Source organism: Tigriopus californicus, chromosome 11, assembly GCF_007210705.1.
Source record: "Tigriopus californicus strain San Diego chromosome 11, Tcal_SD_v2.1, whole genome shotgun sequence".
In the NCBI taxonomy this organism is placed as follows: Eukaryota; Metazoa; Arthropoda; class Copepoda; order Harpacticoida; family Harpacticidae; genus Tigriopus; species Tigriopus californicus.
Genome location: NC_081450.1, coordinates 14,216,529 through 14,242,487, shown reverse-complemented (window position 1 = coordinate 14,242,487; position 25,959 = coordinate 14,216,529). Strand labels below are relative to the sequence as shown.

The window sequence follows — 25,959 nt, the reverse complement described above, 5'->3', positions numbered from 1 at the left end:
AGTACATAGGAAATCGATTGTCATTTACATATATCTGTCAGCACTCGACATTCATTCCTACTTCCCTTTTCCATTGTCCGATCAACTTGTTCGTGGATGAATAAAGGGCAATCCCATTCTTTATATTTGCAGTGGCTTTCCCTTCATGTGAACAATATCTAATTAAGAATGCAACAGAGCCTCGACAATTTGGCAACAAGAATCAGCAGGCAACAGGACCAACAACGAAAAGACTCATTTTAAAATGGAGATGCGTGGGTGGAAAATGGTCGTGAATCAGCCCATGTGCAAGCCCAACTTTGGGATTGAATGCCGAAATTTGAGCTCCTCCAAAGAAAATGCTGCTTATGAACGTGCTGAAGTTCAATGTTCGTGCGTGTTCGCATCAGTTTTGGCAAGAAGTTCAATTGGCAAGTCCACAAATTTAGGAATACGAATATTTCTCTTCAAAGCTACGGAGTAATGAGGCCACACATATATACACAAGTGTGCAAAAATTTTATGAGCTATTGAGTCTGCATTGAACTGAGAGGATTGGCTGATACAATCGATGCCACTTGTACGAACTGTTTTATGCTTTAATCACATGTTTGCGCCAAACTTGGAATCGTAAATCCGAGAAGAGTGAATGAATCATGATAAAAATAGTACAATATTCCTGGCTTTTTTTTGTTTAAAGTACTGTGTTTTTACTTACGTACATTGATACAATAAACATGTACAAACTGTTCCACTCATTTTAAGTGGAAGCATAAATTCGAGCTACTTTTTATTTTTTTTATAAAATCTACCAACTATTGGATATCAAATTTGGGCTGATGAAACTGAGAAATTAGGTCAGTCTCGATCTAACGGGCAACATCAAGCCCATTCATTATGAGTACAAAAAAGTACTTGATGATCATAAGTATAGGGGTCCAAGTTGGTGGCCATCGATTAAACATATGATGTCTAGGTGACTGTAGACTTGATAAAAGCCGCTTTGACCATCTGTGGCCAAATTTGAGCTCTCCATAATCGTCCAATGGACGTACGTACGGTTACTTCACCCAACGATTACTGGCATAAAAAGCACATCATTTTATTCCCAACGAATGATTTCACAGGCAGAGCAAACCCAGAGCTACATTAACCAACATAGAGGGAAGAACTCACTTCAAAAAGCAGGGTTTTTCTTTATTTTGAACTGAGGAGGCAAATAGAAAATCCCCTCTAAAACGAAGTTTGGCCTTTCAAAAGAAAACACAAAGAATGCAACCCTTTTCTGTTTTTCCATTCTACATAGCAAACTGATTCAAAGGGAAGATATACCCTGTTATTTTACACCCCCTGCTCATCTTCCTAGAATGTGAGCAATGTTTGGACCCCAAGGGCCGATTCCATTTTCAAGCAGGCAGCAGCACTCCATCGAGGGGAGAAGAGTACGTAGTTGACCATAAACTAAACAAACAGATTGATGAGGAATAAATTCCAATGTTATCGCCCGACCCGGCCCATCCACAGCCTGATCCTCGGAGCGACTTTGGAAGTCAAAGTTTCCTCTTCGTTAGTTCGCTCGGATCTCGGGAGCAACTTTGATGATCCTTCCCTGAACGTTGGAAGAAGGGCAGCCGTGAGTCTAAGAAATACCGACATGTATCCGTCAGTATGGTGGATATGAATGAACAACCTTTAGCCTCGAAACTATTGAGTTAGGTGCCCAAAGCCCAAGATTTGTGCTTCAATTGACTGCACGGCGACTATAATTGATGGTAAGGTAAGAGGGGAAGTAGGGACGTTGTAGGTCAGAATAGACAGAGAATGATTGGAGCTTGTGCTTGGACATGTTCCAGAAACGATTTTAACACATTTCGCAATCACTAAGTGGTCAGGACTATTAATCTTGTAGCCTGTGGAGGGGTTTGTTTGTTTCTTGATTCTTGCCCACATGCAAAGAGAGAATACGTGGGGAATGCTAAGCAAGAGGGGGGGGGGCACGCAAATGACGATTTTCCTAGGGAAGTAGGTCATTTAATTGTCACAATGGAAGCATTTCTCAACTTCACGATGACACTTTCGTGGAGATGGAGATTCACAATGGCAGAAGACATCGTTTTCATCCCCTTTTTTGTACGCTGTACGGAACACTACAAGTACTACAAGATCGACAAGTCGCACTCTATCGTAAATCATTTTGTCCCAATAACACAAGTCGCCTCCTTCCACGATGAAGAGAATAACAGTATATAAGCCTGGCTTGTTGGTGTCATTTTTGAGATGTCAAATCAAATTTATTATAGGGTAACTTGTTAGTGGTTGACAAAAAGACGATTCTGGCAAACAGGGACTTGATTTCAGAGATTGGAGGTTTTGACTTAAGTCTTCATGTCACCTATTTATTTTTCCGGACCATCAACAAGTCAAGGTTATTTTCATTGGTGACAAGGTGGTTGATTACCTATGGAAAAGTTTTTTGCTGATGTGCTTTGAATTAGGACAAGGGAAACAAGGCAATTCCTTCCTGTTCTGTCTAGGTCAATAAAGGTTAGATGTAGATAGACATCATGGGCTTCCGTCAAATGATGACATGAATGAATAGGATATCGGTTGCCGTCGATTTCCGTTGCTGTTCACGAAAATACTGAACTCCTTACTTGAAATAGGCGTAAGCAACGTTTACATTTGGGGGATGGAATATGCAAAAGCTTTTTCATGTGTTGGTTATTGACAACCAAGGGTTTGCGTAAGGGTTTCTGTCACATATTTCTTTCTATAAAAAAATGATATTTTTTCCCTTTGTATTGAGATCTTTTCTTTTGGGAATTGCAAATTCTTACGTCGAAACATTGTCTCAAAATAGAAGTCTGTAAAAAAAGTCGTTATATTCCATCGATCACAATCTCGAGAAAAATCCATCTTTTTGATCCCCTCCAGAAGGCCAGAGCACTTTGAATTCCAAAATCGAGATTGGAAACACCTGCTGGATTGGCTGGATTTTCGCACTTGAAAACAACTGATTGAAGGCATCAACCCATGTGGCACCCGATAGATCTGGTCCTTCTCACCCGTCCCTTTGTAATTGTTTGGCTTATAGTGTACCCACTCTATTGTATGTATGCTGTCCAGTTATTCTATCTGATTGAGCAATTGTTCTCAGACAAAACCGAGTGATTCACTCATTGATAACATTGTTCAGATTTTTTTTCAAGATTACTCCAGTCCTCGCAGTTTTCAAGGTTCCCTGGCCATTGTATTCCCTCATATCCACAGCATCGGTCAGTCACACAGAGACGGAGGAAGTTCATGGACAAAATTTTGGTCTCATCTTCACCGATTTTGGTCTTTTTCCACCCATCCATCCATCCATCCAACCCTCCGGGTGCCAATCCTTGGCAGGTGTTTTTATTATTTCTCCAACTGAAGGATGGAGAGGCTCTAATGAGTCCCTCAGATACCGCCGATGATTGGTCTTCCAACCAACGAGTTGCCCTCGAAACAAAAGAAACTATCCACCTGCCACGGAACCAACGCCTACTTGGCCATTTCATGAGTTTTGTCTGTCCATAAATTCATGATAAGAGCCGACTTCCTGAACTCTCAAAACCCTGAGATAAGTTCGAACACGAGGCAGCTTCTCCCTTGCAAGGCATTTTAACTGTAAATCTTGCTAATTGACGATATTTATTCCCATGGCTTTAGTTTTGAAGCCACTATCCGCCACTTCAACCCAGAGTTGGGATATGATATTACAGGTTTCTGAAGCCGGACTATGGCTTCATCCTGTTTACATTGCTCACTGAGCCAATAACCACCTGCCAACTTTCGTGTTTCCATCATCTCTCAGCGTATGAGCATCCAGTTTCCTGTTCAAAAAAAGCTGATCACGACACCGGCTGGAAAATGAAAGCAACATTCAGGACATGATCACGAATGTCTCACCATGTTTGGTGGACGATCATTTTACATGTCAATGGATGTACCATACAATGCACTGTACGCATCTAGGGAGTGAAATCACAATCGGAACGAATAAATCCAGCAAGCTTAACCATCTAAAAAAAAGAAACGAAATTCGCAAGCTTTCTCAAGAACCTCGGAGGACGTGGGTTCGAAGCCCACTTTTGCAACGATTAAGCAAATAACCCTTTAAGGACGTATCTAGATATCCACGAAGCAAGGAGAAGAAAGGGAGATGCTCTCTACCCGAGCATCCTCCGAACTCGAAACGTTTTCAACCCCTCGCCAGATAGAAGACCCCCTGCTTCACCAATGTGGCCCAAACACCACGTGACCGTCTCGGTGACCAAGTGAGGTGGACCCTTTCACCCTAAAACGGGGTTGGAACAAAGAGGCGAGACAGAAGCGTCAGCATTTCCAAAAGGGATTTGAACTTTTAAGTGAGCTGGCATGGTATGATGATTTGAAGCTTCATGTCAAGAACGAAAGATTGATAGAGGATGCTTGAGAGTAACAATGCTTTTAATTTTTGCTAGGCCTCCGAGAGGTACATTCAAATCGAATATTACCTCATTTTACATTCACGTCTATTTGCGTTAACAATCCGACATGGGGGAAAAATTGTACTCAATTTCCCTCGGCCCTGGTGATCATTCGATGGAGATATAGTATAGGCCGAAATGATGCGGACCACAGAGCAGAAGAATTTACAACTCATGATTTTTCCTCAAGTGAAAGAGCTCGAAGAACATTAAGGCTATATTGTTTTCTTTATTTGAATGACAGATTAATCTGCAGGCATCATGTCGAGCTATAGCTGAATAAGAATGATTAACAAGTATCCCCTTGCAATGTATGTTCTTCACAAGGCTAAACTACCTGATACACAGTGCTTTTTACACGCGCCAATGGCCTGCGTCAGCCCGATTTTTTTTTAATTGTCCCAAACAATTTTGGCATTAACATCCTCCCCATTTTGTTTCCCTCAATCTTGAAGGTTTGTGCTTTTTCAAAGGGTCCCTCGAAATGCCATTATTCTGCGCTTTTTCCCTTTTCCGAGAAAATAATCTGATGACATTAAAGAAGCGTTCAAAGTCAAAGCTTGCGAAACCATCACATTTTCAATCGCCATTCGCATCGAAGAAGATTCTGTCCGCTTTTTCTTTGTGGGGCCACGAGAATAATCGTTTCCATAATCACGATCAGATTTGTCAGAAGTTTCTTCATCATGAAGAAGATGCTTCAACTCTGCCGAACCAACCGCAAATATCTGAAGGATGGATGAATTCGTGTAGGACGGTTGGGGAAAGAAAGGTTGGAGACGAACCAGGAGGTAGTAATCAGTAGAGGTATTGCGACAAGTCATAATTTGCCTTGTCAGGTTTCAATTCCCTGACACTTCCTCGATTTATAAGGCGTCAGATTTAGATGAAGGAAAGCTTCACGATCAAGTATTGCAAACAAAAACGAACGATAAAAAAAGGTCAATATCAATGTGATGAAATGGAGTAGGGTCATTGTATTGACTAGCGACTAGAAGTGATTAAAGTTGTCTATCCATTTTGAGTGGCGGAATTAATCCATCGAAATGAAGGCATGCAAGCCCAGGCTTTTGATGCAGTCACTTTGCAGCTCTTACTGCATACAATGAATTCTCGAGTGCGTGCGTTTCTTTGCCCTATTTCAGAAAAATAAAAACGCCTCTGTTGGCCTGAATGTCAATAATTCGAATATCCCGGTCTTCCCAATGGAAACATATTTTCGGTTTGATCCTAAATTTCAGTTAGCAGGATGCAAAAATACCCTCTAAGTTGAACGCCTACGAAGTACTAATTCTCAATTCCCCGGTGGTCTACGGGGACCGTTTCTAGCACCATTTGATGGCAATTTTAGGCGAGAACGTACTTTTGCTAATAGATACATCCATACACTTTTCCTTGTAGAGCTGACGCTTTCAGTAAGAGTCTCATATGAGCCATATTGCTGTAATGCAAATCACCAGGGCCGACAGACAATGATCAAGGGGTCCTCTAATGGACTCAAAGTGGCCACCTAAAATTATTTAAACATGGCGCTGAAGGAATTTTTGATGGAAAACCGGAAAACCACGACAAAGAAATGAGCTCCCACGTAGCTTCTTCGTTTGGCTTTGAATATCGCCGGGATATTGATTTTCGTTGGCCTAATATTCTTTCGCAATTAGGAGTGTCATGCTATGTTTTCAAAAATATTGGACCATTTTTCAACTATAATTTTTGTTTTTCCATGTTCTTGACCGTGATGAGGGGAAGTGACTTGAAAACAGAGTCACACTTTGATTCAAGTTCCTAGATTTTAATTCAAGCCGTGACGAGCAATTGTCGCATCCTCCAGGGGCACAATGGAAGTGCTGAAATGGTAAATTGAATTCAGACTCTTGAGAAATGACCCTTTGTTGAATATTCGTGCACTTCCTGAAACTTGTGACAAACAGTAGTTCATTTGGTATTTGGTTCTCGTTATTCTTCGGTCTTCCCGGTCATTTCCCGGCTTTGACCTGATCCACATCGGCATGTCAGGATTGTCCTATCATTAGAAAAATGGCGACACAGGCATTCTTTGGGATGCCTCTTTACTTTGTCCTTGAGCGCAAATTACCCGTGGCCTAAAACTGTTTCTCGATTGACCTGAAAATGTTTGTTCCATTCAGTCGCATGAGTCCACGGGATTTAGCGACAAGTGCCTCTAGTAGGAAACAAAGAGACCGACTTGGTTCGACACCACCATTTTATCAAGCATCATCCTCGCATCTCAATTTTCAAATTACCCATCTTTGTTGCTGCCACCCAAAAACGCAATCAGCTCATGAAGTCCACAAATTGAGTCTCACGCTTCACCCATCACCAATTGCACCAATCCACCGACAAGTTTTTCACAAATATACGCTATTGTGTCAACCATGAATTACGTTTGAATGTCTCAAGGTGGCCAGGGATCGTTTTAAGCAGTGGGCATGGCCCTCATCCGGAAGAGAAGTAATGCCCATCAATATATTGCCGATGATCAGTCCCAACCATCTCAATCGAATACACCAACGTTTAGCTTGAAAATGCCGCCAGCGATGGAGGTTATCTGGTGGTAATTGTGGTTTTGTCTCGTCGTAAATGAAACGAGAAGTATGCATTGACTTGAGCTGCTGTAGCCTTGAACCTTTTAGAAGAGGTAACAAGTGCCAGAGAAATTGATATTTTTACCCGACCTTGCTCACACTCTTCACAGGTGTTCCGACCTCCTCTCGAAATGCAACGCAGCATTCAAAACACCTTTGCTATATTCATTTAGATACTTATCCACAAGTCGAATGCCGCGGACATAAGGCCCTGTTTTGAATGAGAAACTAATGACAAGGATTGCGAACTTGACAAGCATCATAGTGGTCTTCAAATTGAAGAAAGGTTCATGCTGAGCACGGAATGGATTGGAATAGGTTATACACGATTATCATCTTCTTCACTTAAGAGGCATGACTCGGGTGGATTTCGGGTTTCGGATCTCGGATCTTTCCTATTTCCCTAGCGCGTTCTACAGTGTAATGTGTACTGTTAGCCGATTCTGTACAGTTATGTCCTTAGCAATCTGCCGAGTGCTGACCTACAGCAGAGATCTCTCCTAGACTCGACAAGTGGTTTCTTAGTTAATTGTTTTGGTTCTAACTCAGTTTGGTGCCTCCTGAAATTGATTTGGCCGTCAGTTTCAAGCCTCGACCTTGCAATTCAGCGCTTTTTTTGGAGAACACTTTCTCAGGACAGAAATCGTCCATCATCATCCTCTTTGCAGGTGTGTTAGAAATGGTCATTCTTTTTATCCCAACGGTAAATGACCGTTCAGTAATGGCACATTTTCCATTCTGTGGCCGTCTGTGGTTGTGATGACCCCTCAAAGGCCAATAAATCCATATTGGGAGATTTCGTTTCAATCAAAAGTCTACTACTTCACAGACATTCTTCAAGCAAAAATGGCCAGCCAATTTGGGGCCCGAAGTCTTGCCATCAAATATCATAACTCCAAATTTGATTGGGGTTGATATTTTCCATGTATCTGATGCTTGTAGACCAGAAATTTCCACTTGCAGTTCCCTGCTAACTAATTTCACATTGATATGCATTAGTTTCAGGGTAAATTTCATTCAACTAGAATGAATATCTTAGCACCACAACAAGAACATGGAATGCACTTCGAATCTGTAGAATTAGTAAAGAATTACCCCTTGTATAAAAGTTTACGACAAGTTCTTACATCAACAGTAAATTTTCCTCGGATGTGATAGGACCAGGCCTGTTTCGGCTGGGAATCACCCGGTCGATATCGATAGAAGGAGATCCGCTGGGATCTTCTCCTCTTCTCGCGTTCCTCCTCTTGGTCCAGCGTATCGTTTGGAATAGCTTCATTGGCTTCGAACGAGTCTTCTTGATGTTGTGAATCACTCCAAAGCCACAAAACCGACAACACTGACTCATCCGGATCCAGAAAGTAGTCGCACTCCAGCCGTATCTGGTTTCCAACCTCCACCACTCCGCCATTACTGTTTTGAACGTTTACATGGGACAAACCTGAAATGGCAATATTGCAGGATTTATTTAGTAGACTTATGTACATTCCCTTGCTTTGACTTAATGATGCTCGAGAAATGTTAACGATCAAATTCTTGTCGGGCTTTAATCATGTCTAATCGCTTTCTGGCTACCCGCCCGATCAAAAACTAGCCCAACTTTGTTCAATTTGTTAGCCTTTAATACGGCAACGAGCTAACTTAGATAGGATATCCTGCCACTTTTTGCCATTAGATGATGATCAAATGCAAACAAGCTTGTTTGGAACGATTAAAGGACTGGATGATAAATGGAAATTCATCCAAAAGACACGGGGCAGCACACGAAAAGATAGCGAGGTTTTGTGATTCTTTTGAGACTTCATTCCGAGCATCCTTGCCGTTTGCGGGAAAAAGGCCTAAAAAATAGAGCTGTATTTCGAATTCAACAGGGTCTCCGAATCCGATCACAAGATATTTAATTTTGTAATCCGAATCAGTGAAATGTTTTACAATGCGACTGAATCCGAATCCGAATCCGAATCCGAATCCGTTCATATTCCGATCCGACGAATCACACTAATGAGTAGACCTCGAAACAAAAAGGCTTGAACGTGAAAAAAAATCTTTAACTTATCTCCCCCTTTTAAGCAAAACAAATGTTATTGCTAATTTCCAATTTTCTCCCTTTTCAGCTATTTTTCACTTTCTAGACTCCTCTTTTTTCGAGTTTGAGTTTGCATATTAGCTCTTAGCGAGAGTCCCTAGATATTCTGACTTTTTGCCGGACTTGCCAAGTCTAGACTTTAGTCTTTTACCGGGCTTAAATGAAACAAAGCGACTCCTCTTGTTCTGTTCTAAGCTAAACATGGCTTATAAAATCATCTTTCAAGGGCTACTTCTTAACTGGTCAATTTACGATGGAGTAATTCGCGTTTTCTGACGAAATTTCTCCAAAAATCTAGCATAAGACTTATGTGCACTCAGACTTGCTCCTATACTATTTGCTCAGTTGAAACTGGTTGGGATAGACTAGGGCTTTCATTTAAAAAAAATGTTGCACCGGTCGGGCATTTGCCGAAGACATTCATTCAATATGGGAAATACCGTAATCAATGGCTTGAAGTACGATACTACAATTTTAGTCTGAAGATGTGCTTACAAAACTTTTGTGAGATTAGCCGAACACCTCTCCGAAAAGTAATTCACTGCAACTATTGTTTAACATATTTCAGGTTCTGAAAACAAGTATCAACAATAGTGGCCTGCAAGTCGCTTCTTTTTACACTCAAATGACCTCCAAATGACTACTTTTTGCAATTGGCCTCCTTCGGAGCTGGAAATGTGGCGACCCTGGTTTACATCGTTTTGCACATTAGCTGCTTCAATCACAGATCTTTGCCCTTGGTCTGGCCCGTTGAAAAGTGATTGACCTTTCTTGCATGACGTACTCCGCTCCCCAATGGTTCGAGGATGAACACCCAAAGGGTCGCCCATTTTCTTCGGCTTCTTGCCGGTCTTCATTAGGCCCTTAATGTTGATCCTGACCTCAAGGCTGACCTCACTTGCTTTTTTGAACATTGTTTCGGTGAAAAACGGTAGAACGGTAGGAGGGTTATCATTCGCCTTCAGGCTAAATTTAGATCATTTGCAGCATGGCACTTCTACATGTGGTCAACAACTCCTCTTAGTGAAAGCTTGGGGTTAAATGTGACACAAATCTTTGAGCAGGGACACACATTGTCAGATAGAGCCAAGATGGTCCTAAATTTTTTTTCCACCCGGTATTTTTCCAAAGTTTCCTCTAAACATTACCAAATCCCTGCTATTTCACGAAAAATCCTCAGTTATGGGCTATTTTATGGTCGAAATTCGTTTAGTTCAAGATTTAATTCAAACTAAAAAGCGTTCCTCAGTTTGGAAAAAAGTGTGAGGCGTCATGCAGATTGGTGGCTGAATCCCAGTTCTTTGCTGATCGCCGAGTGTTTACCCTCTCTGTGGCTATCACAAAAAGGTTCTAAAAGCCCGCATACAAAGTTAATCACCCGCATTTACACAGAAAATTATAGCGCAGAAAATGCATGGGAATATCGCACTTACTTCTACAACTCACAAAGAGATCGCACAGAAATTACGTTACTCCCAAATTTACTCTGTACAGTTTTACTTTCTATTTGCCAGTGACTAGAATTTTGTACTCTCATCAGCGGCGAAAAAACAGCAGTGAAATGGACGTTTGGTTTCTGTCACTTTTCATGAGATGAAACAAACCATTTTTCAGAAAAGAAAGAGTTCTCTTGTTGAAGTATCGCAGAATTCAAATCAACTAGGATGATAGAAATACCTTTTCCGTGATAATGTGTTTGAAAGATATACAAGTCAATCAACATTCACCATTTTATCTTATTAAATCACCACTTCTCATAGAAATCAAATATTAGCTGCTGACCTAGATTGTAAATATGTTTCAAACTTGACACTTAATTCTTCAGAATGCACAATCCAATAATTTCGGCTTCCGTGGCTTTGTTTGTCCAGTTTATAACATAGCACTATGAACAAATTTCATTTGGAATTGTTTTCCCGTTCATATATGGTACATGGCTGGGAGGGGGTTGTTGGAAATCCCCTTAATAGTTGGATTAATTAGTATGCGATTCTCCTTCCACCCCTACATTTCATTTGATGGTAAGAATTACATTAATCACATAATCACAATCTCTCTCGCAATGCCAAACAGAAAAGAAATATTTAAGTGACCCATTTTTAGTTATAATCTGTTTTCGAGTATTGCTTTGATCAGATCTGATTGCCTCGCCAACTCTCCTTCTTGGTCCCTTTACTTTCCAAAGTTGACAGTTGACCCCTCCTCAACACAAAAATGGAACTCTCAAAGGTAATAGGATGACATGAGAGCATTCTGGTATTGATCAAACAAAAGGAAAATGTATCCAAGGCTGGACTACACATCAGCTGTGTGAGTGGAACAGGGAACCATCGGTGATCCAACCAGCAGCAAAAGCATCATCATTGACATACTTTGTTTATTGTTAAGGTACGTAAAACTTTTCTTGCTGTGCTAGACCGTAAGTTCTCTTCGGACTAGAGACGAGGGTTTAGCCCAGTTGTAATAAGTCAATAAGTTTGAGAGAGCTGGTGATTAATGGACCACTCATTGAGTCCAACTGACAGTTCCTCCTGACGAAAGAGCCACTTTTATTGGAGATTGTTTTTCGGTTTCTTATGACTGTTTTGAACGGGAGGGTAGCTGTTCTGTTACTTGGATGGTATGGGCCCAATCTTACTAGTGTTTCTCAGTTCATTGAGACAAGAGCCATCGTTGGACTTGGTTATGGCCTCAACAGCAAAAAAAATCGACTATGGGAACAACAACGGACAATGTAGAAGGGACAATGAATTTCAATTCATGAAAACAGTCTTGGATTTATCCTTTTTACAGCAACTGAGGAACTCTTCTCATAAATTTGCGGAATGCCTAACACTACAATGACTCGTAAAAGAGATGGATGTTTTACAATATTTCCTTGATATGACAGATTGAGGCTAAATTTGTGTCTTTAAAATTATGCGAAGCTGTCAAGTTTTCGGTTAACAGGAAATCCCCCTTTTACGAGCATACACCATAAAAGTTTCTCAACTTTCCCTATTTCATGATATATGTGCATGTGAACAGGTTATTAGCAGGGAAGAAGCTTGACAAGCTTGATCTTTTCCAATGCTGTTTATTGGTCCAATGACTTTTTGTGCATTGTTGATTATATTCAGCAATCGGCAGCAATCTCTGGAAAATAAATCTTCTTTAATTCTCTACCTTAAGGCGCAACTCCTTTCAATCATTTATGAGTTTTAGACTTTCTCCAATTATTTGCCAAATGGAATGCATTTTTGTTATTTACTTTGACATATTTGGGCAAAACATACCAATTGAACTTGGATGATATGTATAGGTATGGCTAAGATGAGGTAGTAGCGCTAAAATATTGGCGATTTAGATATTTGGAAAAGGAACTAACGAGATGTGTCATTGTAATTTTCATGGAGAACGGTTACGTTCTTTGCGTATTAAATTACTCATTTTTGCCTATTGAATGGGAAATGTTATTCGTTCCCTGTTTTAAGGAACGACTAAATTCTTGATGATTGACCATTTCAGGGACGATTAGTAGTTGTACCATGCCTCAATTTGACGGTGGTTCCGGGAACTCTAGAGTGGGAGCCAAGAACTCCACGGCATCACTTTATCGGGACAGAGCCAATTCCATTTCCTCTCGATCGATTGTGTCACAGCATTCTAGGACATCTAACAAAATCAAGTTAGTATCACAATTCGTTTCATCCTATCAACGTTTGCCAATGTGAGTCTGCAAAATTATAGTGAAGGTTCGTGTTTGGTTACCATTGTTTCTATATATTCACAAAAACATTGTTGCAGCATTCAAATATTACTCTTCGGTATTAAACTAAACAAAATCGCGCAACCTCTCTATGGTGTATTTCTGGGTACTTCTAATTTTTAACTTTTGCTTTATTTAAAAACTGGTTTAGTCAAAAACTAAGCTGAATGCAGTTCGGGGAAGCTACCGGAGAAGTCACTTTTTAACTATTGGTGTGCATCTCGTTTCGTTAGATTTTTTGTTTCGAATTGTGATAAAATGGTTCTCAGACTAATTCAAAGTTTTACTTTACCAAGCTATATGCATATGAAAAGCCCCAAGATTGAGTTTATTTGACCAAAATGAGTTCATAACATCCGATCATACCGTTCATTTATTGACCCAGGATGTCTACAAGAGATACAAAATATGAAATTGCATTCAACCAATTATTCTTGATTTTTGAAAAAAAAAGTCAAAGAACTGTAAACAACTTTAAGACGAAGACAAATAATCCTAAATATTTCTTTTCTGGTTGGAAAATAGATTTCCTTAGAGCCACTGTATTTTACTATAGTGGCTCTATTTTTCATATTTGTTTGGGGGTAAAAGTACTAAATTCAGACAAATAATCATACAGGAAAAATTCCTTTCGGGGAGAAATGAATTGTCGAATAAAGCCTCCTCTACTTTTTTATAGCTATAGTTACCCCATCACCATCATCAGCCGCTACTATTGTGCATCTTGTGAAGTGCCCTCAAAAAGGATTTAGATGAGAAAGACATTCTGCCAGCTTATATTTCATGATTTTCTTAAACGCGTACTCAGTGTTCAATGTTTTTTTTTGGGGGGGGGGGGGGGGGGTTGTCACGGGCTTTTCTAACCGCAAGAGGGAATGTAATCCCCATTACTATTAAATGAAAGGTTATATCCACCTATTTATTCCCCTTCCATTTCTATATGACACTTGGTCGACCAACAAATTTGAGTTGGCAGACCGAGCTAGTCCTTGAATGTAGGATTGATCTGGAATTCTACTTAAAAATTTGTCCAAGTCTGACTTAAACCCTATTTCTGGATCAACACTTGCACACTCCCGACGAATATTTGCGGGCAGCAAATTGAACAATGAAGGAACCCGAGAAAGAAGAGAAGTTGACTCCATTGTTCGAACTATCCTGGATTCTCTAGGGCTTGAAGGTGCTGATAAAGCGTACATTAAGGTTCTCTACTGTCACAAATATTGACCCTAAATCCTGGATTGGGACAAAGCTCATGGATACTTTTGAAGACGTACATGGTCAGATACCTTTCGTACCTTCTCTGAACACTGTACAGTCCCAACTTTTTTAGCCTCTCCCAATATGAGAGCTCTCTCAATCCTGTGATGTTCCTAGTGAAACATCTTTGGACTTGTTCGACCTTTTGCAAACCTGTTGCACTCATTGGGGCCCAAATGGTCGAGGCATATTTAAGATGTGGCTGAACAATCGGCTTATACAGAGGTAGCATCGTGATACTTTCTATGTGCTAATTATCGCGATATTCATTTTCTAAATTTTGTTTCTTGGCACTTATTTTCCGGACTGTTCAGATAGCACATAGCTGGGGCATTGAGAAGGTAAAACTGATTAAATGAAACCTTTTTATGTCATAAAACATAGAACTCATTAGTTATGGTTATATGAAATATTGAATTGCACTCAAGTGTTAACCAAGTTGGTTCCTAATTTCCATGAAATATAATTTTGCTAATTGACAGACTTGTGACAGAACGAGAACAACTCTACATACATGGATACTAGTGCTGGGACGAGTCCGGACTCGAGTCTGAGTGACTTCGAGTCTTTTACTCGATTTTGGAGAAATTGGCCGTGTCGAGTTTTTTAAAAAGGACTCTGGTCCGGACTCGTCAAAAAAATTAGTTCATCTTGTCTTCAAATTTCACAAGACGGTTTTTTTGCTTTACCTAACCCGTAGTAAAAGACCCGAGTACTCTGCTGGACTCGATTCTTTTGCTGGACTCGAGCCCACACTCGGCGAGTCCGGCAAAAAGTCAAAACATCAAAACTTTTGCCGGACTCGCTCCAGCACCAACGGATACGCATTTAAATTAAGTCTCCGAATGGTCAATTGTTGTTGATTTAGTATGTATATTTCTTCATGGATAATTTATGCACGTTTTTTGCGTAGTCTATGTCCATTGCAATTTCATAGAATGCATGAATCGTTATGTCATAGAAATACTTACTTAAGGAGTCAATTTCAAACCGAATTGAAGTGCTTCTGTTTTGCCCTCTCCGCCTTCCACCTTTTATGTTACTAAGTTTTCTTATTTCTCCTCACCGTTATATTTCCGTAAAAATGTGACTTGATATCCAGCTACGGCATAAAACGAAATGGTTCCGAAAGTTCGTGCCTGATTCCATTTCATCCATGTGCAACTCTTGTGCACCATTACAAAACATTTTGGGAGACCATCCGGTTTCAAGGTTTAGGTTTGATCCACTCTGCTATGAAAGTCATGAAGTATCCCAGAAATATCAAGTTGAACATTCTAGTTTTCCTTTGATATCCAATCCAGCCAAGCAGTCAATCAACGAAGGTGAGCAAGCAAGGAAAAATTAGACTCACTCCGCAAAGTCGTCGCCCTTTTCAGGCTTTTTCCTTATGGCTCCAAATTGTCCGGAAGGGCCTACGAAAAGTTTTTGATGTTCTCCTAATAAATGGATCACTCAATATGTCAAGGATCAAACGCCCTCCTCTGGTTCAGGATTCGATGTCTTTTGCTCAACCGTTTGAATTAAACCCATTGTTGGGAGTTGCGTGACCATAACCATCAGTGGGCAAACTCCAGGTGAATTTGCATTACCTGCTCACTCCTTTACAAGAAATTGCATGAACCTGAAAGCCAATTCCTCTTCCCTGGAACACCTGAGCGGAATGTAAAATTGGCTTCACGAAAAAGACTCTTATGGGAGGCCCGATTTTCTTCTTTCGGGAACAATTTGTTTCATCGAGTTTCACCAAGTTCCTAACTCAAAATGACGTTTCTGGAGGATGAAGCCTCAAAGGTTGGAAATCGAACTAAAGCATAGTCATTGGATCGTTGGTTCCTTGGGGCTTTGGATCCACTTAACAACGAACGAACGAAAATCAATGGCTCCAACGACTTTTTGTTGCCGTGATTATCGAGGAACAATCTGAAACTTGGGATAAGGAACGAGGACAATCGGTCAGAGGAGGAGGTTATTGTTCAAGCTGAAAATGAGAAGTCTTAATTGAGACTGTCATGAATGCAAGTCATTGTTTTGCCGACATTTATTCAGACTTGCTTTTCAAACCAAGTTTTAATAATAACCTTTTACGCGAATACAAGGGGTGCAAATGTTTAGGACCATGACACTTGAGGTAATTGTTTTCAGGTTTAAACTTACTTAAAAGTTACTTAGCATCAAGAACACTAATTAGCCCAGTGGTTGATCTTTCTCCATTTTTCAAAGCTTTCTATTCAAAAATCATTTATTGCTTTTAACTCAAACTGAACTTCTGGAAATTCAATAAAACAAATCTAAATTGAGCTAAAAAATATATATTCAAGTTTTACCTTTTGTTTCGAACATTCATATGCTCTAAAAGAAAATATTCTTACTTCTGGGGCAATAAACTATTTTCCATACTTTGAGGTCCGAAAAAAGTTTTTGGGGTACCTTTTGAGCAAAGTGCATAATTTCAAAACCACTCTGCGATCTTTTTTACCTTACAATATTTTTTGCCCATGTCTCACAAGCATGTTGTCAAACAGACTAAAAAAGTTAGAGCTCAAGGCTTGGGAGCCTTCAAGTTTGACTTTTCTTCTGTAATTTCCACGAAAAGTTACAAAAATGGCTCATAACGAAAATATTTCGCGTTTTTTTATTCCAACCGAACAATGCTTAGTCAATAGTATCTGAACCAGCTCTAAGATTTTCCTTTATTGAGAAATTCAGTGATACTTGTGTTCATTAGTCCAAAACTGTTCCTTTGGAAGCCAAATGACTACTTTGTAATTGAAAATAACATTTTCACCAGAAGCAGAAAATCTGATATTGGTCCCAAAAGCGTTGTATTTTTTGGAGCAAGTCGGGACCTGTGCTCACAAACCTGGTCCCTGAAACAATATTGTGTGCGACCGAGTCGTTCCTTCTTCGAGAGGTGAACAAGGAGAGAAAGAAGGAGCAAGCCAGTCTAGTGTTCCCAATGTTCCCATGAAAAGTGGATACTTTCCTGGTGTGTTTGTCACCGTTTCTTACTGCTGTTGCTCCCACCAAGGACTCACGCGGGGTCTCCTTTGGTTGGCGGGTCCTTCCTCGTTCGCTTACCATTGCATGATCATCTGACTTGAGGAAATTCTCCGTTACATGTAGTATAGCGTTTGTCGATGACACCAGTTGTGCTCGAAAGGCTTGAGGGAATACATAGATAAACATTATATCTGATCCACGTTACGCAAGCCCATCATACAAAGGGAAATCAAAACCATGCCAGGGTTCGGGAAACCAGGGCGGGGTTTCAGCCGCTTTATCAAGGCTGCCGTTCAGGTGTCCAACTCTTCTAGGATCCTACGAGCGGGTTCACCGAACTCGGAGGATGACGCCTCCACCGGGGATTCGACCTCAGATGATGAGAACTACTCGGATATGAAGACACTCACGGCGCAAGGGGAAATCCCTCAAGACTTCTGGCAGGTAAGCATTGCTCTACTAGTTAAAAACAAACTAGAAGATGAATCAGAAACATTCCTGAACTCTGTTGCTTAACGGCAGATCCAAAAACTCATCCGGTACTTGAAGATTGGCAACCAGACCGCTACCGTCATCGCTCTTTGTGTCCTCAATGACTTTGATCTGACTAAGGAATATGCTCAATTGGCCATAATGGACGCAGGTGGACTGGAGGTCCTGTCGAACTTGTTAGAAACCGACGAAATGAAGTGCAAAGTCGGAGCTCTAAGGATTCTTCGCCGAATCACAGTACATCCTGCTATCCGGAAGAAGACCACTCTCATGGGAGGCATCGACCTTTTGATCAAGATCTTGTCTGACCCGGACCCGAAACTTCAACTTTTGGCCGCCGAAACTATGGCCAATTTAGCCAAGTTTCGGAATGCACGCACCATCGTGCGCAAAAATGAAGGCATTCCGAAACTGATCGACATTTTGGACATTGATCTGGCCAAGGTGAGTCAATCGTTCTGTGATCATCGTTCCTGGAACGAAATCGATTTTCATCTCCTTATTCTAGTTGCCGAATGATATTGAGCATTTGGACGACCATTCCATTCCGATTGTATTGCAAGTAGCACGGGGTAGCGCCTTTGCTCTGTGGTCCCTCTCTAAATCTAAACGGAACAAACTATGCATAAAAAAGGCCGGGGGTCTTCCGCTTCTGGCCAGATTGGTCAAGCTCCGCCAAACGTCCATCCTCATTCCAGTCATAGGCACCCTTCAAGTAATGTTACTATATCTGTGCATATTCAAGGCCAGTGTTCCACCTAATAGATGTCTCGAATGGATTCAGGAATGTGCCTCTGAGAAGTCATATTGTTTGGCCATGCAGTCGGAGGGAATGATCGAAGATCTGGTTCGGAACCTGTCCAATCCCAATCCTAAATTAAAGATGCTCTGTGCTAGTGCCATCTTTCGGTTGGCTGAGGAGAAGGAGAGTCGCCAATTGGTGAGAGCTCATGGTGGATTGGAACCTTTAGTGATCCTGATCGACGAGACCGCCAATCATGAGAATAGGGTAAGACAGATTGCATAAGGTCGATATCTAAGTCGCTTCTATTGCTTTATTAATGGCCTCTGCAAAAATACGTACTACCTCAACATGGGGTCAAATTTGTAAAAATGTTTTCATTGTGGAAACATTCAATGAGTGTCTTTCTCCTGAGTTTAGCCTCATAGTGGTCACCCAAGCCAATGGTCCAGGAAGGTCTTACCTCCATCCAAGCCCTCCATTCAGGATGTCATCCACAAATTTGACGACCACCACAATCGAGTAAAAACGCCTCTTCCTTCTCCCTTGAATCCTGTTCCTCCCATTTACCACGTGTTCATGCTTTCGTTGTGTACAGAAACTCGTTCCTTCTCCTTCCTATTTCAAGGCCGAAATTGGAGATGGAACTTGCTCGATTTGCATGAAGGAATGCCGACTGGAGACCGAAAAGATCGAGTGATTGCTCTTGCTCTGACTTGGACTTCAAGTAGATTAAGGGCATTGGTATATCAAGCATGTGATGGATCTAGCTTACTGTAGATTAGTGTCGAAGTTCTGTTAGGGTGTTTTCTCACACTTCGTCAAAACTAATCTTTGCTCTTTGTGAGATGTGAACAAAGCCCCGGACACTCGAGTACGAAATAAGAATCATTGCCTAGTCTTAGGATGTTGGGCAGTCCAACCTTTCAATTGTTGTAATTTAGGACGCATTTCTATGTATGCTGCCAATCTTGCCGTATAATAATAGCAAGTTTGTTTCGGAAAAAAGGATCTACTGTCTAGGAAGTGCATTTGATGTACGGTACGTAGAATATGAGGAAGTAGTCCAACACGAGGATAACAAAGGTATCGATGTCTGTTGCATGGTGCAATTGCACTTGCACACACTCGAATGCAGGTTTGAATAAAAAAATGGTTCCTCCGTGATGTTTGTTCGAAATGTATCTCAAAACCTGATCATGAATCCATGCATGCTGACAGGAACATTTGTCTCGACTTGTAATTGGGAATGATTTTTGAGCCATATAATTCCTCATGTTCCAAAATCTTGGACTTTGTAGCTTTGAATCTTGTGCCAGTCCAAAAGTTTTTGCCTTGTCTTGGGATTGTCAATTGTTTAAGAAGAATCTAATGGCCAAAAATAATACAGTTCGGGCTTACAATCTTTTTTTAGGAGCTAATGGCTGCCGTCAGTGGAGCCATTTGGAAATGTGCCTTTTCCGCCGAAAATGTGACCAAGTTCCAAGATCTCGGTTTGGTGGAAGTGCTCATCAGGATCCTCAAAGACAACTGCGATGCTTTGGATGATCTGCAGTTCAATCCACAGAAAATAAGCGTGCTCACCAATGTTGTTGGTGCTTTGGCCGAATGTGCGAAAAATGAGCAAAATGTCAACGTTATCAAAGACGAGGCGGGCTTGGAGCCCCTCATCAAGCTCATAAACACCACTCATCCGGATCTGTTGGTAAATGTGAGCTTGGCTTTGGGGCGATGCGCTGAGGACAAGAATACCTTGATCAACATTCATGAATTGGACGGAGTTCGCTTGATTTGGTCCCTACTGAAAAACACATCGGATCGGGTAAATTTGTACTTCAGAGAGCGAGAAGATATTAGTATATGTCAATGACAAAAATGTGAGATGGGAGAGATAGGACACGATACAACAAGAGGACCTTTGTTCCATTTTGTTCCAGGTTCAAGCCAGTGCTGCCTGGGCCTTGAGTCCGTGCATTCGTAATGCCCCCAATTCCGGGGACATGGTGAGGAGCTTCGTTGGGGGTCTCGAGCTCATTTGTGGTCTCCTCGAGTCAAGAGATATCCAAGTCTTGTCAGCCGTTTGTTATGCCATCGCTAATATTGCCAAGTCAGAAGCTCACTCGAATCAAAGCTCAGGTCAACGTTTCGGGTCACAAGTTCACACGTTGCTCTAAATTCCAGGGACAAGGAGAATCTGGCGGTGATCACAGATCACGGAGTCATTGAGAAGTTGTCGCGCCTGGCCAACACTGATAGTGATCTCCTAAGAGCAAAATTGGCTCAAGCAATCGGGAATTGTTGCGATTGGGCGGGTAAAACGAAATGGGGGATTAAAACAGGCGTGCGTGCGTTTTCATCCGGGAAACCTTTGAATTGTTGACTTGCAGGTAATCGGGCGTTGTTCGGTCAATCGGGGGCTGTGGCTCCTTTGGTGTCGTACCTTACCACAACAGACCTCGAGGTCCATCGTTCTACTTCCGTGGCTTTGTACCAGCTCAGTAAGGACCCTTGGAATTGCGTGACCATGCACCAAAACGGGGTGGTACCCCATCTCCTCCGACTTATTGGTAAACATACCGTCCATGGGGCTATTGACTTTTGTGCTCGCTCTAGAATTAGGTGTTCGCTTCATGGTCGTTCTAGGGTCCCAAGATGAAGACGTTCAAGAAGCCTCCGCGGATTGTTTACAAAACATTCGGAAACTGGCTTTGGCGTGTGAAAAATTTCGCTATCAACATTTAAAAACGTAATTGTATTAGGCCTTGATGCAACAGTTTTGTGTGAATGAAATGATGTGGAGTTAATTTGTGTTGGCCCATTTCTTGCCCCCTAAAAAGACCAAATTTCATCCCAGTGTCTCGAGTTTCTGACATTTTTCTTGAACTGTGTGCAAACTTGAAGACGCTCTTCCTCAAAGTCAAACAAATGCGGCGAAACGGTAGGAACAAAACATAGTTAGGAACCGGTGAAAAATGTCTTCGAAGAATATCGCGCACTTTGTGCTTCAAGCTGATATCCATTTTGGGGAAGTGTCGAAATGAAATCAACGAGAGTACAGTTTTGGATGGTTTACCATTGCAATATTTGAAGAGAACTAGGAATTTTGGACATGTGAATTGTTTCCTAATACAACTATTTAGGTAACGGTTGCAAGTGTAACTATCAAAGTCGGACCAGGGTCCCTTGACATTTTCACCATCCATTCGTTTTCCGCTCAAATACTCTTTTGTGTTAGTATCAATCAATATTGATGGTTTTAGGTACAATACTTCTTCTCAATGCTGTGAATAAATGTTTTGTTGTCATTTTTGGTGCAATGTAGCATTCTTTAACGTTTTTGCGAATGCGTTTTGAGATCAAATTTGCAGTGCAAGAGTGATCATCCTATCATTAATATTAATCAAAGGACTCAATTATGTCGCATTTTTTTTATTAAGTACAGGGTATCCAAGCAACAGCATTTGTTTTGGGGGTCAATTGCACGCCTGGATTTCAGCGTTTTTGATCAAGAACATTATTTCTTAAATTTAAATCTCTTGTCTCTTGAGATAAACATTCCCTCGACATTATGATCCCTCCAATCCAACATTACATCTTGTTGACAAACATAACAATTACATTTTAGGTCGTTACTATTGTATGAATTATTGATTGTTGTAATGTAGATAGTTTACACTTTTGGTTCCATTTCTTTCATCGCATTGAATATGAGTTAATCATCCTCCCCAAAAAATGTTGGTGACTTAATCGTATCTCTCATGTTTCAACTTCTTAGATCCTATGTCATTATTTTTTCGGCGTAGTTTTTCAGAGTCGATTGACTCTGTTTTGAGTTGAGAATGAAAAACGTAAAAAATGTTTTCAACCACGCCTAGATAGGGATGAACTCTATGGGAAAAATCACAGAACCCTACTTCCAACGTGTTTTTTCCCTAAAAACGAAGCCGAAAATTCCATTTATTTCCATGATCATTTTCTGTGACTTTCGATTTAGTTGTCCCCAAATGTGTCATGCCCCATTTGTCAAGGAAGGACAGGTGTCTCACTTGATCTTTGGCCCAGAGAAATGAGCTTCCTACCCTCTACCTCGAAAACGAAGCCTAGAAGATGCACCGTCTCCAAAAAAGTTTTCTCATCTCATAGCTCCAAAACCAGATCCCAATAAAATTATGTTGAACATCGTCTCAGGTGGAGAGATGATTAAATTGACAGGTTAAGGGCCAATGAAAGTGTTGACTTATATCACCTTACGTAAGATGAAATGATTGAAATCATTTGCGCGTGTGTGTATGGAGGGAAACAATTCAAATTCATCTTTTGAAGGCTTTCAAAGTTGACTTGTGAAAATTTCTCAAATTCATGATATGAAAATCGATAGGAGAATCAATTGCGATTGCATGCCAAAACTAGTTTAATTTCATTTCAAAGACTTCTTTCTAGCATTTTTTTGGCTTTTGCGATGCAATTCGGTAGTGAGGGAGATGCAACTCCCTCACTCATCTATCAAGACTATGTTTTTGCAATTAGGCTGCCAGTCTCGGACATTTATGATTTACCCAACAGTTTGAATACAACTAAAACGTACCGGTACCATGAATAACGGAATAATCTTTTTTGTCTGTCCAACTTCTATAAGCCTATACTCTATGTAAGTAATCGTGTTCATGCTAGATGTATCAATAAACAATAAGAACAACAAACAATACAATAAGTGTTGGTCTGTATCTGTCGAAGATATCCAATAGAACAACAACCGTAAAGTTAAGAATTTCAAACCCAGCATGGTGGCTCTTTACATGAACCAAGCATGACTCAACTGGACTGTTACATTCGGACTGATAAGCAGCAGGTTTGCCATCAGATCAGATAAGAATTAGATGTCGTAACTTACAATGGGGTTGATGTTTCCTTAAGGTTTTTTTTACTAATTGTGGATAAATAAGTTCACATAGGTTCTTCCATTGTTTGGTCATTGTTCGGCTTCAAACTTGAGAGTTTGTCTAAATCAATCCTAATTTCATGTTAACTTTAAAGACAGATTTTACCTGTCAGAGATGAAGTCAAAAATCTGAAATCTATGAGGAATCTCCTGTTAATTGCTAACTCAGACTGTGTCAATAACTTTAAGGCGGACCTAGATTTGAAGGATGTTAGAGGGCCTCCTTCCCTTTATTTGTGAAAAAAATGCCAAAAATGCGCATTGTTCATTAAGTTATTCTTCCATATTTCCCAGCGAGTTGAGTGTCGGAAAGCAAATATAATCTTAGAGACGCTTCAAGATGTCTCTTTGAAGAGTTATGTTGTTTTATTGGATGTACTAAACTCCCTGCCCTTTTCTTCCACAAATTAGGCCTCCAAAAATCCGGCCAAGGCGGATATTTAACGTCAGAATGCTCAGAAATGATTCAAGCCAGTCACTTTCATGTCTCCTCTCCAAGGCAAATTCAAGACACTTCGACTAAGACCTAGTTCCCGATTGGAAGGGTTGGCGTCAGTCTCGTTCTTACCTTGAATTTGATAGATTCCCATAATGAGGAGAGCAAAAACACAACTCTCCATTCTTCTCCACACCCCTTATCACAAAATAGAAATACACACACGTGATGCCAAGCACTCTCTTCACAATGTTCCTGATCCGTCTCGTAAAAAGTGTGTTCAAATCTTCGATGAGTAACGATGCGTTAGAGCATTTTTGTCGTAAACACTTTGCGGGATGCCTTTCACTCTCATACTGGAAAGCATGAACACTTCATCTGTCTATCTTGATAGAGTCGACGCGGGTGAGAGTGTGCCCATCGGAGATGTATTCACCCACCCAACCTCAAAGTGTATGTGTGTGTGTGTGTATGTGAAACGCACGTTTCACCCCAGTTTAGCCATAAACTGACACTTTTTTCGTCTTGGCCTGAGCAAACGATCACACCGCTCCCGATTTCTAAACAAAGGGGAAATCAAATCGATGCCGAATGAAGCCAAATCTCTCTGATTCTCATGATTGTAAGAACGAAACGAGTAATGGGAATTGAAGGTACGAGGTCTTAACATAGGGGATCTCGCGTTGCCTATTTACTGCAGTTGTTAGGCATTTGATAAAAATGGCTGGTCGGGCTTTGCAGCGTGGGTATTCAGGTATATATTTTGCTTAAGAAGAAGACAAAATCATATCGCTTATCCCGGGACGTTAGATCAGGGATTTTTTTTGTGGTAGTGTAAGGTTCAAATGGGAAGGGATGGGGCCAATTAAGCTATCCATATGCAACGACCTTATCACTGCTGGACGAAGAATGGTGACGTTGGGAGCATCTAATCTCACATTAGAAAAGCCCTAACCCCCTATCAGCTTGATATGCTGATTGAATTTTTGACTGTCTTGGACGACCAAATTTCATGTCATTCAAGGCCTTTTCATTCTCAAAAGCAAGAGCAGACTGACTAGATTTAGAAGTTCCATGAGACTGCTTGAGGTTTTGCTATTCTTACTTCAAACTAACTTTGTATCACCAGCATAAAAAAAAACATGTATTGGGAGTAATATGCAGCGTTCTAGGTGGAGTGATAAAAAGGCTGAAAAGGAAGGGACCTATCAAGGAGCCTTGTGGAACACCCGGCCTGACATCGTGGAGGTCACTAGGGAAATCGTTTGTCCATAATCAATTATTTCTCATCACGAGAGAAGCTTTTAATTCAATCTATACCCTACCGTGGATCACAAGATTGCGAAACTTGATAGCAATAGATAGCTTTCAGGGGTTTCACAGGATGTGTGGACATTTCTTGATCTTACTCGCAACCATTCCATCCAAAATTGAACGCACCTTTTCCTCCTGAGGAATGGGGATTTTGTAGGCGGTATTAATGGCAAACGGTGTGGCCCCTTCCTTCAAGGTAATAACCATGGGATCTCCCACAATGGGTCCGCACATAGGTTTGAGATTGGAATCGTCAAAAGCTGATCTGTAAATGGATTTTAATTTGGCCTCAACTTGGAGAAAATCGTTCACAGATGGATTGGCTGATAATGTCGATATCCACGCATTCCTGCCACTCAACGGCCTAACTGGGACCGGATCACCGGTTGGAATGTTCATCTCACGGACCGTGGAAACCATTTGAGAGGGAAAGTTTGCACCAACCATGCCCAAAGCCCGACATGCGTCCAAACTCAAGTAAGCGTCGTCTAAATCAGAACTGACAACAACGCTGATGCCACGGCCCACATGGTTTTGACCAATCGATAAATCGGTCTGAAAAGTACCAAAAAGATCGAGAGAGCGCCCGTCTACACCCGAAATGGTAGTGCTCTTAACGCATGTCTGGACTTGAATCAATTGACAAAGATCAGAGTCCCTAAATTGGTTCATTCCAATGATCGCAACATCGGCTCCCGTGTCTACACGAAACCGCATATTAACCGATTTAAGAGATCCTTTGGGAGAAACAAGAACATCGATTCTATTCTTGAGGCGGTTTTGTACATTAGACGCTATATTTAAGAGATCGCCACTCGCCTTTTTATCCTCTTAGGGACTCCTAGCAGAATAATT

General features: G+C 41.0%; 2 protein-coding genes across 4 annotated transcripts in view; one reads left to right on the top strand and one right to left on the bottom strand.

Annotated features, from left to right (window-relative positions):
- Positions 1-24,164, bottom strand: part of LOC131889968 (uncharacterized) — a 65,838-nt gene extending 41,674 nt beyond the window's left edge. Inside the window, exons 1-2 of the mRNA XM_059239209.1 lie at positions 23,923-24,164; positions 8,212-8,525 (exon numbers count right to left, since the gene is read on the bottom strand). Coding sequence (XP_059095192.1) covers positions 8,212-8,525; positions 23,923-23,974 — 366 coding nt within the window. The 5' untranslated portion in view covers positions 23,975-24,164. The remainder of the gene's footprint in view (positions 1-8,211; positions 8,526-23,922) is intronic.
- On the top strand, positions 11,212-22,288 carry LOC131889958 (outer dynein arm-docking complex subunit 2-like). 3 transcript variants are annotated; one of them, XM_059239193.1, is made up of 12 exons: positions 11,212-11,558; positions 12,678-12,837; positions 17,496-17,625; positions 17,704-18,117; positions 18,182-18,388; positions 18,458-18,682; positions 18,836-18,937; positions 19,830-20,237; positions 20,353-20,522; positions 20,597-20,727; positions 20,803-20,982; positions 21,059-22,287. In XM_059239193.1, the coding sequence occupies exons 2-12, from the start codon at positions 12,698-12,700 to the stop codon at positions 21,163-21,165; spliced, it is 2,214 nt and encodes a 737-aa protein (XP_059095176.1). In that variant the 5' UTR covers positions 11,212-11,558; positions 12,678-12,697; the 3' UTR covers positions 21,166-22,287. The 3 variants fall into 3 exon arrangements, with proteins under 3 accessions (XP_059095176.1, XP_059095178.1, XP_059095177.1); XM_059239195.1 differs by lacking the exon at positions 18,836-18,937 and having other exon boundaries at positions 11,214-11,558; positions 21,059-22,286; XM_059239194.1 differs by lacking the exon at positions 11,212-11,558 and having other exon boundaries at positions 12,662-12,837; positions 21,059-22,288.
- Positions 24,165-25,959: the final 1,795 nt, after the last annotated feature.